Source organism: Gouania willdenowi, chromosome 12 (genome assembly GCF_900634775.1).
Source record: "Gouania willdenowi chromosome 12, fGouWil2.1, whole genome shotgun sequence".
Classification (NCBI taxonomy): domain Eukaryota; kingdom Metazoa; phylum Chordata; class Actinopteri; order Blenniiformes; family Gobiesocidae; genus Gouania; species Gouania willdenowi.
In genome coordinates, this window is record NC_041055.1 from 28106188 (window position 1) to 28118451 (window position 12264).

A 12264-nucleotide genomic window follows, 5' to 3' on the forward strand; every position below is an offset into this window, starting at 1 on the left:
AATATGCTCTATTTAACTTCACTGAACAAACATGATGCAAAAATAAGTAGTTTTAGCATAGTTTGGTATAAATGTCTATTGCCCTTTGTGCTGTAAATTACAATTCTCTACAGTGCTAGTTCCCATATGAGTCACTGTACATGTGAGGCTCACCCGGTAAACACGAGGCACAGCAGAGTGCAGATGAGAATGAGGACCTGGTTAAACATGGCAGAGTTGGTCCTCTGGATCGCTCTGTGGACATCATTCTACCGCAACACAACATACAAAACATTAAATATGAAGTTTCGCATTAAAAAAAAATGCCTGCTGTTTTTACAAATGTGGCCAAAAATCTTTGAAATGTCCTTATTAGAAGATCTATGCCTAACAAAATGCATTATTTTGCACCAAATTTGTTTAATTAACTTTTAAAAATGGGACTAGTTTAACGTTTGAGAGCCTGTGCGGCACCATGTTGAAATGACATCATTGATAACGCGTATCGCCCCTCTATAGGAGGTGAAGCATTCACGATCATTTAGCAGATTTTTCAGTCAAAATGACAACTTGTGCTGCTTTGGGTTGCTCTAAAAAGCAATAAAAGTGAAAAAAGTCGATGTAAACCTCTTTTGTTTAGAGAAATTTGATAAACAAAATCCGTGCCCCGAAAAAAATCTTAGACTGCAGTGGGCGATAGTTCCAACTCTGCTGGTTCGTAGGCAGCATGAAGAAGAGAAGAAGAGCTTTGTGCATGTAAAATAAATACAGGCAACCAGGATCCATTGCTGCTAATTAATGCCAACCCAAATTGAATCTGTCTGCTGCAAAGAAATAATTGAAGGTTTGGTTTAATGGTTTAAGTCCGGATTTTTTGCTCTTCTTCTCTTCTTTATGCCGCCTACGAAACAGCAGAGTTGAAACTGTCGCCCCCTGCGATCACAGATTTTTTCGGGTCACGGATTTTGTTTATCAAATTCCGGTAAACAAAAGGGGTTTACGTTGACTTTTTAGAGCAACATAAAAGCAGCACAAGTTGTCATTTTGACTGAAGACGCTGCTAAATAAGCCTGAATGCTTCACCTCCTATAGAACTCAATGGACTGAAAGGGCGATTGGCGTCACCAATGATGGCATTTCAACATGGCGGCGCACAGGGTAAAGTAGTCCCAGTTTTAAAAGTTAATAAAACAAATATGGTGCAAAATAATGCGTTTTGTTAGGCATAGATTTTAAGCCACATTTGTAAAAACAGAGGAGGATCCCTTTAAAAATTGCAACACAAATCAATTAAAGGGTTTGAATTAAGAAACCTGAGCCGGAAACACACGCATTCAAAAAAAAAAAAAACGCCAGATGTGTATTAAAGCAGCATGCCTGTGAACAGACGACTGATGGGCTGCTAAAACAAATGGTGTGCTTAATGATGATAGTATTTTTTGGACTGAAAAGGAAATCAAATATTTTATGATTCTGACTCACAATCATGTTCTCCAAAGCACATTTGGCCAACCAGCAGTTGAGAAACACAGGGACGAAGATGTTTCTTACTGAGGGCCAGAAGATCTGAGAGAGCAAGAAATGAAAACAACAACAATCAGACAACATTACAGTCATGTAAATAATGCTATCAAATGTGCATTGTATTTTCATTTTTAAGATAGAAAGCCAGATGAGGAGGATCCTGTTATATTTTGCATCTTGTTCCGTTCTTCTTCACTTCCTGCCCTTGTGTCTTTAAATCATTAGATGAGTCTCTAACCTGTGTGTGCTCCTAAACTCACCGCCATCATTTTATCCTCTCTATTGTTCTCTCAAGCTTTTGTGACCAACAACACATGTGATGCATTAAAAAAACATTTGAAAAACACAAAACAAAAATTGAATTCAGGTTCCTGCACCACACACTGCCTTCTACGGTGGACTCTTTTATTTACTTCCCTATAAATATAAACACAAGAAACATTGTATACAAAAATAATTACAATCATTTTCGGCATAATCATCCCTGAAGGAATATGAAAATTTAGTAGTAGTAGTTTAATTAGACCTGCATTTAATGGTGGTTTTGGGTCCGCAAAACATACTTACTGAATCGGTCAGTAACGCATATTTTAGGTAACCCCAGGGAATAGTTCCACCCATTTATAATAATATTTTAAAGCAGTGTTTTTTTTAATACGCATCACACACAATAAATATCAAATAACTGTATTCTATACTTAACATAGTCATCAACATCCTCTGCCAGATTGGTTCTTATTATAACTCACAACCTTTTCCTAAATGTCCTAAATCTAAGAACTTAGATGTATACATAAGAAAATATTATCACATCAGAATATAAAATGACGGATTCTAAGAAAAGCTGTCCCCTTTGAAGATACCTCGAATAGAGTCAAAAAAACAGAACAAAGGCAATAACTAGGGAAAAAATAATTGCGCGCTTCTCATTTTCGAACTCCATGAAGGTATTGACACCCTGAAGCCACACATCAAATTTGGTTATCTTACCTTAAACAGTTTCTGAGAAAAGCTGTCCCTTTTAACTCGGATGGACGAACGGATGCACGGACTGACGGACGGACCTCAAACCTATATCCCCCTGCCACTTTGTGGCGGGGATCATAAAATGCAGTATAAAAATATCTGAGGTGGCGCACTTGTCACTTTGTGCACTAATCCTGGCTACTCTGTATTTGTAACACACTTTAATAAACATGAGAAACTAATTCTAGAAAAAAAAATGATCTGCGGTCACCGGACATTTGTGATATCAAAATGGGGTCACGACCCAAAAAAGGTTGGGAACCACCACTTTAAAACGTAAGTCCACCCTATAACCACTTTTTTCTGCTGAATAGATATGATTACATATGAAGTAATGGAGTTTATTGATCCTAGTCCCACTCTGCACATTTTCGTCCAAGTATTTAAATTTAGCGATTTTAGTTGTAAAATGTCAGCGACTATGGTTGAACGCTGGCTATTACAATTTAACGTCACTATTGGCCCCGCCCCTCCTATAAAAGATGGGAGGAGGGACTAGGTTTCCTCAGTGTGCATTGATTGACAGCTCCATAGGGAACTTTGCAGCTGCTGACTGGGCGTGTCCTTACTACTCTCGGAGCAACGCCCATAATCAAGGCATTTTGTGAATTTCCCCATTATGGCAGGTCAGCAAAAACCTGAGGGTGTACTTACACTTTAAATACCAAATACAAACAGTGAGTCTGAACAGTGTGATGATGTTTCACCAACAAATAATTTCACAGCACCAACCCAATAAACACAAACAGCATTTTGTCCTTGACAGGGTGAAACGTTACCGTGATGATGAAGGGGACTGTGTTGATCATCTCTAGAAGAAATGACACCTGAAATATTTGCTCCCAAATGTTCCCCTGAAAAGTGAAAAAAAAAAAAAACCTCTTTTCAAACACACAAAAGGCAGCGAGTCACTGCATACATTTGTTCTTATATTATAGTCTTGACACCTTGCACACCCACTTATCCCTCCGCCTCACCCTGTAATTACAGCCTATCCTTATTGTATCCACGACAAATGATTGCAGTTTAATTGCACCACTTATAATTGTCAATCACACGCATGGGAAGTGATTAATTCCTAGGACTGCATTAATCATGTGTGAGGCAGTGATTTTTTTGCTTTTTCCCTCTGTGCATGTGGCTCACCTTGTAGCTCAGATACATCAGCAACATGGTCTCCAAGAAACTAATGATGGCAACGGTCACCTGTAAAAACAGGAAATAACGCAGGATCAATACCATTCAGTTACAGCAGCTCGGAGACTGAAAACTGTCGTGTGTTATAGTTGAGTGACCTCCAAAAACACGTCCAAGTCAAATTGTTTTCATTACTTTTGTGACTCACTTGAATAGCCCAGACAGGAACCTTCCTATCCACCCAGAAGATCACCTCCCTGACAAGCACATAACATTAAAGAGCTTTCAGATGACTTGAAACAATTGGTGAATTCACATCTTCTTCTGCTTACCAGTTTATCTCTCTCCCCTGAGATGATCCGTTCCACTGGCAGTCAACGCTGCAAAACAATGAAGGAGAAACATGAACACTATGCACTATGTTCTGCATTTTATTTTAGATTTTTGCATTTTTTTTTAAAAGTATAAACAGACAGATGATTTTCATTGGAGTTAATTATTAACAAGGGTGTAAAAAAAAAACACGATTCCGCGATATATCACGATATTTCACAGTGCGATTAGCGTATAGATCTGAAAAAATGTCCAAATAGATTTTTGAAAAAGTTTTTTCACAAAAAAGTTGCGCTAACATGCATAGCACGTAAATGCCTGGTCACTAGGTGGAAGTTGATTGCAACTGTATGTTTTCTTAAAACATACTGGGCACCTTTATAGATGTATGTGGTTACTTTTATTTATTTATTTATTTTTTTAAGAATTTAAGAACTAGACAGAATCAAAATCTGTTGTAGAAGCAAAAGTTAAACTTTTTTGAAAATAGTAATTTGACAGACTGATATAAGAAAAATACCACTTGTTTTTTATATTTGTACTTGAATTACAGTTAGTTTCTACTTGTTCTCGCAAGTTTAAAAAAAATGAAATAAATTGTATTTTATACCATTTTATACTTGTTAAGGTGAAATTTGAGGTTATTGCTATTGCGATATATCTCGATGTATATCGTATTGTTAAGTAATATCGGGATATATCGTATCATGACAAGCAAATCGTGAATCGTATTGTATCGTCACATTCACGGCAATGCATACTCCTAATTATTAAGCCTATTTATCCTTATCGTTTCTTTAACAAACATCTTCAGCAGTGCAAACAAACCATTTGCTGTTGCCACTGTGCACACTTGGCTGTCCCGTGTTGGTCATGGCGCTGGTTCCCTGCCCGGGGTCGTCTGTCATCACTCTGATGATGTACAGCAGACACGTCAGAAGCTTCAGAGAGAAGTTGAACACACGGATTCTAAGGCCTGCAAAAGCAGAAGGGATATATTGCAACTTAAAATACATCACCAGAAAATCATAATAACACAATATTTTTCGAGTGTTACTCCAGGTCCATTAGTAAATTAATAACCTTCTCTTTCAAATATACAACTTTCTCAATCAAACAATTGTGTTATGCACCATCCACGTACTTGATCTTTGGTTTTTAATGAAGAAGAGCTTCAGACGCTCCTTGAAGGTGTTTTCATTCACGTAAAACTCCACCTGCACCCTAACACAGAGAAGAGGACGGACAGGCTGTCAGTTGAGAATCAGCTGCATAAACAGATGGAGAAATGTTTTTTTTTTTTTTTTTTTTACAGAGTATCCGCAGCCAAGACATTTCTCTTGGCCATCTGGATGACAAGAGTCTATAATGATATTTCTAATAACGAGGACATGTTGCAGCGACTTCCGCAGAGAGACAAGTAACTTTAATTTTGGACTATACACACACCGGTACTTGTATAACAGGCAAATCTATTGGTGTCCATGGATGACTAATATGTCCATGGACAATTCTATTCTCCCAGGTCATGGTGTAATCATTATAATCACTTCTTCTGAGAATCTGAGCCCCTCCTTAACAGATATTAGCCATCATTAGAAGACTCTGAACGTAAGTTAGACCAGTGGTTTGCAAACTTTTTTAGCTAAAGTACCATGTTTTCTATCTTTTGAATCTAATTACTCCCCCTTATGTCTGACGACCACATTTTGCTCAGAATTCAATGAAAAAACAACTATAGAGCATAATGATGGAATGAATGAGTGATAACACACCTTTTAAATGATGTCATCTTGTAAATAAGTGGAATGAAACAGTAACTAGTGTTCACCGAATAGATTGAATTCTATGTTGTTCTATTATTCGGTATATTTTTCTCTTATTTTGTGTGTTTTTGTTGTTTGTATTATATTAAATTATTCTATTTCGGTGTGTGTGCGTGTTTTTGGTGTCTGTTGTTTTTTTTATGTCATTGTGTATGTTTCTCTGTTATTTTTGTGTATTTTCTAGTGATCTTGTTAATTTTTCTCTTATTGTGTTGCAGGTAATAGTAAGTATTTCTCTCTTATAGTGTGTGTGGTTTTGTTATTGTTTGTCTGATCTTTTTATCATTCAATATATTTAAAAAATCATGAGAATGGATTAAAATATGGCAAGTTTAATGGAGTTGCAGAAAAATGGTAAAAATAAGCAAAAATTGCGCTTAAATTGTTAAAAAAATATTCTTTGCTTTATTAAGGTATCTGGCAACCCCCTCGCAGTGTCTCATGACCCCGAATGGGGTCCTGATCCCAAGGTTGTGAATACCTGCTCTAAAAGGCCAGATTTGGCCCCAGGCTTTGAGTTTGATACATGTGATCTAAAGGCTATTTGTAGGAACTACGGTTTGCTGAATACACAAAGATCTGCTACACCTGCCAAAAGTCTAAAAAAAACATCAGTTAAATCCAGAACGCAGGAAAGAGAAAGTGCGGAAAAGTCCTGAGCCAAGAGACGTGACGACTGCTGGCACAGACGCTTTGTGGAGGTGGAACTCTTCCAATGAGAGGTTGCTGTCACTTATGAGAGTCCTACAGCCAGGTGGATAATGATGCCTTTAATGGCCCTCACCCACAAATTACAATCTGAAGTGGTGTGACAATAACCAAACCATTGGACACTTTCAAACGCAGGAAGAAGCTCTTGACAGAAAATTTTAGAAAGCATTTGCTCTGCAAGCAAAAAGTTACAACAGCTTTTTCACAATGTTGTCGTAACCAAGGAAAAGGTAAAATTGTACTTAGTTGGTTTTAATTCTTGTTTGCATAAATCTGATGTTTTTCTGTTGCACACAGACTCAAGAACAGTCGTGGAGACAGGACCATCTATAAAGGGGAGAGCTTTTAGGGGCTCATTCATAAAGTCAGCAAAATGACCACATTTATTATCTATTTAACGGTATAATATCCACTGATCACCAAGATGTTTAATATCATTTGCACCATAGTATATAGTCATCTTAAAGATGTAAATCCTTGTTTATATCAGAAATAAAATGGGTTAAAAGTGAAAAGGTGGTGAAATGGGATTTTAAAAACCACAGAAATTGGTTAAAAGTTGCAATTTAGAGTGGCCAAAAAGTGGTAAATGGGGCTCAAAGTGTTAATATTGACTTAAAAGTGGGAGAAATGGGGGAGGGGGGTTGGGGTAATTTAATTTAAAAAGTAGTTTAAGCTGGCAAATAATCGGCATAACAAAATGTGGTTAAATTGGCAAAAATAAGTAGAAATATGATGAAAAGAGGGTAAAAGTGACATTAATGGATCAACATATGTGACATTAGGTGGAAAAGTGGTGGAAAGGGTTTATAGGTGCCGAAATTGTCTTGAAAGTGGAAAAAAAAATTGCAGAAAAGGCATTGAAATTTGATGGCGAAGTGGCAGAAATGATAGTATTGTAGCAAAAAATTCATTAAAAGGCGCAAAAAAATGGCAAGAAAAAGTGATGAAAATAGGTTAAAATATGGCAAGTTTGGTGCCACTGAGGGATGTGCTCGATACTGCAGCATATGTTTAAATATGGTGGAAAATCAGAACTGTGATCATAATTACAGTATGTGCAAATTTGTTAAGGGTTAAGTCATCGTTTTTCAACTTTGGGGTCGTGGCCCCATCTGGGGTCGCCTGAAATGTCTAGTAATTGGTAAAAGAAAAAAAGAAAAAAGTGATTAAAATAATGTTCATAACAAATTATTGTAACTATATCTAGTTACACAGGGAGCACATCTTGTCACTTCATGCACTAATCCTGGCTACTCTGTATTTGAAACACACTTTAATAAACATTTTTTTTTTTTTTGTCACATCAAAATGCAATAATGTCAAAGCAACATGTATAGTGTAATTATATGCAATGTAAACAGGGATATGTGCAGTAGTGGTAAAATAATATATACTGTATATAGTAATATCTAACGTTATCTTTTACAATAGTGACAATGGGATAGTAATAATTAGATTATAATAATTCAACATAAACATGGGCAAATATTAATCCTTGATGGCCATGTGTTGTTGTACAGTATCTGTGTTTTGTTTTGTTTTTTTTAACCTGCCAATGGGACTGGAGATGGATTAGCAATATGGCTATAACCACTGGTGTTACATGTTACTGTATATCAATACAAATTGTCCCATTTTAAAAATAAATAAACAGCATATGTGTCTGTACAAAAAAACACAAACAGCGCCATATGTGTGTTGCTTAAATCTTGTTCTTTATCTACATATTTACTAAACTGATTAATATAAAAATGTAAATGGCAAACCCAGATGATGGTACACAGCTGAGCTCGCCTCCACCTGACATCAGGAAATCAAACCTGTTGCCTTTAAAACACGCACCTACCTCTGCCCTGCGTCACTTCCAAAAGTGTCCGACCTCCACGTGCCGACATGTGCTGACGGGCTGATCCACGTTGGGATTACTTTCTCCGGGTCCATGGTGCAGGACACCTGTGGTTGTGTCGCGCAGCCTAAGCCTTCACTCCCACGGTGTGATTGTTGTTGGCCAACGCGTATCCCTGCAGCTCTAACACAGCTCTGACTGGCTGAGAACTCCACTTTTATACCCGCTTTACCAGGAATACCAACCTGATTCATCCATCACTGGTTGCAATCTAAAGAAAATGTGCGGGGCCGCTTATTTTGAAGATCTGAGGTGCTCATTGGAGTATTTTTAGAAATTCATATAGAGTGCTGGCGAGCAGGCCTGTTGCCACAGCAACGTTTCTCTGACAGGAAAAACCCCCAATGCTGCAGCGGCATGTCGGTTTCCCTCCTACAACGCTACACACACTGCGACATATTGAAGGATTAACACAGTCATGTTGTTCTTTGCAGCAACATTGTGTTAGTTAGTAGCTGGGTTTCCATTGCACTTGGAAATGCGCAAAATCTAAATAGCGCAATAAAAACTGGTAATGGGAACACCTGAATTAAAAAAAAAAAACACTAAAATATTGCTGAATAGTTTTTACGCTTTCATGAGGAGGAATTTCAGATGTTTCGATATTGAAATGTGTCGCAAAAGCACAATGGAAACTATTTTTTGGAAAATAAAACATCACAGAGTGTGATGTACCTGGTCACATGATGTGACGTACCTGGTCACATGACCGCTTCTCTCTGAGTAAACATGGTGTGGTACGTGTAGGCAGAACAGAAGACAGACATTTCTGAGCATTATACTTTAAAATGATTACTGCCATATTAGACGTGAAACAACAAAGGAACGCAGAGTATTATAAGGGGGTTTGAAGTGTCCATCTTCCTACATCACTAGGCTCTGGTCCAAAACAACCTTCAATGGAAACACATTCAAAGCGCAATTATACTTTTAAGACATTTAGAATTACTTTTATTTTGCAAAAATTTGTAATGGAAAGCCAGCTAGTAAAAGCAAAACGGACATGCAGTCTGCTAAAGAGACGATCGCAAGCCCTCTTTCATCAGAACCCAAGGTACTCTGGAACTCCAAGTTCTAATCAGACCTTAACGTAACAACATTCATATAACTTCATGCTTAATGCACACACATACACTCATCCCCATACTGACCACTCGATTGGAGCTCACACACACTCACACAAGCCTAAATCACATGCTGCTATGATGATTTTCTTTCTTTATTTCTTCCATTGAACTATCTCTTATTTTGTGTACTCGAGCATTTATACTTAGTCTAGTGAGCGTAGCACTCTGGTGTTGTTTGTGTATTCAACAAAAAAATTGATACATTTCAGTCAGGCTTTCAATCTCATCACAGCACAAAAACTGCTCTTATCAAAGTGATCAATGACATGAGGTTGAACAGTATCTGTTCTCATTCTATTAGATCTAAGTGCTGCATTTGACGCTGTGGACCAGGGGTGGCAAACTCCAGTCCTTGAGGGCCGGATTCCTGAGACTTTTAGATGTTTTCTTGCTCCAACACACCTGGTTGAAACCAATGTGTTGTCATCAAGCTCTGCAGAAGCATGGTAACGAGCCATTCATTTAATTTCAGGTGTGTTGGAGCAGGGACACATCTAAAAGTCTCAGGAATTCGGCCCTCGAGGACTGGATTTCGCCACCCCTGCTGTGGACCAAACAATGTTGTTGCACAGATTGCAAACATGGGTTGGACTAAATGGAAAAGTAATGCAATGGTTTAAGTCATACTTGGAAGAGCAAAGTTATTTTGTAATCATTGGAAACTTTTAATCTGACAGATTACCAATGTCCTGTGGGGTTCCTCAAGGCTCTGTTCTTGGACCTCTTCTGTTTAGCCTTTATATGCTTCCTTTAGGACAATTTTACAGAGCTGTAAGGTTGATTATCAGAGCTACGCAGATGACACACAACTATATCTATCACTGAACCCAGATGACTATGGTCGCATTGAGGTGTTGTGTGACTGTTTAGAAAAAGTAAACTGCTGGATGAGTGAAAACTTCCTTCAACTAAATCATCACAAGATGGAGGTGATTGTCTTTGGTAACAAGGAAAAGAGGACTGCTATCAGCGAGTACCTTGAGTCTCGATCTTTAAAAGCTAAAGACCAAGTCAAAAACCTCGGTGTTCTGAATGACTCAGATCTGACATTCAGCAGTCAGATAAAATCTATCACAAAAACAGCCTTCTACCACCTAAAGAACATCTCCAGAGTGAAAGGTTTAATGACTCAGAAAGATCAGGAGAAACTGGTCCATGCTTTTATCTCCAGCAGACTGGACTATTGTAATGGTCTTCTGACAGGAATCCCCCAAAAGAGCATCAAACAGCTACAGCTGGTTCAGAACGCTGCAGGTCTCTCAGATCTATGGACACAGGTCAGATAGTGGAGCCCAGAGTTCACAGTAAACATGGTGATGCTGCGTTTAGTTGTTATGCTGCAAAAAAAAGTGGAATAAACTGCAGCAGCGCTGAAGTCAGCATCTAATGTGACATTTTTAAATCAAAGTTAAAGGCACTTTTTTTCTCTACTGTGTATAATTGAGAGGGAGATTTTTGGTGATGTTGTTGATGTCATGTGTTTGTTGATTTTAAATGTTTTTACTGCTGATTTTAAATGTTTTTTGCAGCCGATTTTAACATTCTTGTTGATTTTAAGCTGTTGTACTTTTTGATCATGCAAAGCACATTGAGTTGCCTTGTGTATGAAATGCGCTATACAAAAACATTTGCCTTGCCTTGTCTAGATTTAAATTGTTGATTCACAATTGTTTAAACTTACCTAGTTTATGTATTATTATTGTTTTGCTATAGAAGAATATAGTTTGTAATAATTCACACGCTGAAGGACAAGGTATTAATAACTCATAAAGTGAGTTAGTGAACGCAAAACTACTTGGTCATTCTGTGTCATTTCAACAAATGGCCCACGCACTTTGATTCCAAAAACTCAGACATTTTTACCAATTGTTCCATAATTATTAAATAAGCACACTGTAGATTTTTAGCTTGATTGCATGAATACTTTTTGAGCTATGGCCAATTTAGTGAGTCGATTTTCATGCGTTTTTTTTCTTCCATTTTCAGCTCACAAACTGAGATTTTGGAGTCTGAAAGTTAGATAAAAAAACTTGTTGGAATTGGACACGTCGTCGTCATCATCTTAGGAAGCAGCAATTTTTGGACGGATGTGACATCAAGTCGTTGATTCCGGTCAAGTTAGTGTTTATGTTTTTGTAGTGCTTCTCTCCACATTTTCTTTATTACTGTTTTATACAGAACTACGAACAACACAAGGATATACAGTATGTTGGAGCCACAAGTCTGGATGAGTCTGGAGCTGTTATTGTGAGCTCTTGTTGTGCATTGAAGCAGCCACAGGCAGCAGTTGGCTGTAATTTACACACGACGGAGATCAAGCTACGCAATACGAGCGAGTCGGAGAGAGTGAACTTGCCAGGGAACAAGTCAGGGAGGACATTGCAACCGTTTAGATGAGGAAAACCAACTAGAGAAGTAACTGTCGGTGCAGCCACCGGCAGAACTAATGCACCATGACTACTGAACAAACACTTTGTTTTCTTTTTTACTGCTGGCTGCTCAAGAAGGACTTTTAAAGAAAATTACTGGACTAAACCTCTGATCTTTGATAGCGTTTTCTGTGAAAATTTCACTACTGGTACCTTTGAAGCACAGAAAAAAAGAAAGAATTGTTGAAACTGACCTTAAAACAAGCTGAAACTACAGACCAGAGGCAGCCAATTTACATAAACATCACTTGCTGTTGATATTT

General features: G+C 37.8%; 1 protein-coding gene across 2 annotated transcripts in view; it reads right to left on the minus strand.

Moving 5' to 3' along the window:
• The window catches only part of kcnt1a (potassium sodium-activated channel subfamily T member 1a), a 50668-nt gene that overhangs the window by 26234 nt on the left and 12170 nt on the right, over positions 1-12264 (minus strand). Inside the window, exons 1-9 of one of the 2 annotated variants that reach the window (XM_028462900.1) lie at positions 8386-8691; positions 5144-5223; positions 4828-4975; positions 3999-4046; positions 3875-3923; positions 3676-3735; positions 3309-3383; positions 1462-1545; positions 154-248 (exon numbers count right to left, since the gene is read on the minus strand). In XM_028462900.1, coding sequence (XP_028318701.1) covers positions 154-248; positions 1462-1545; positions 3309-3383; positions 3676-3735; positions 3875-3923; positions 3999-4046; positions 4828-4975; positions 5144-5223; positions 8386-8639 — 893 coding nt within the window. In that variant the 5' untranslated portion in view covers positions 8640-8691. Of the gene's footprint in view, positions 1-153; positions 249-1461; positions 1546-3308; positions 3384-3675; positions 3736-3874; positions 3924-3998; positions 4047-4827; positions 4976-5143; positions 5224-8385; positions 8692-12264 lie in introns of those variants that run through there. The other variant, XM_028462899.1, reaches the window with a different exon arrangement.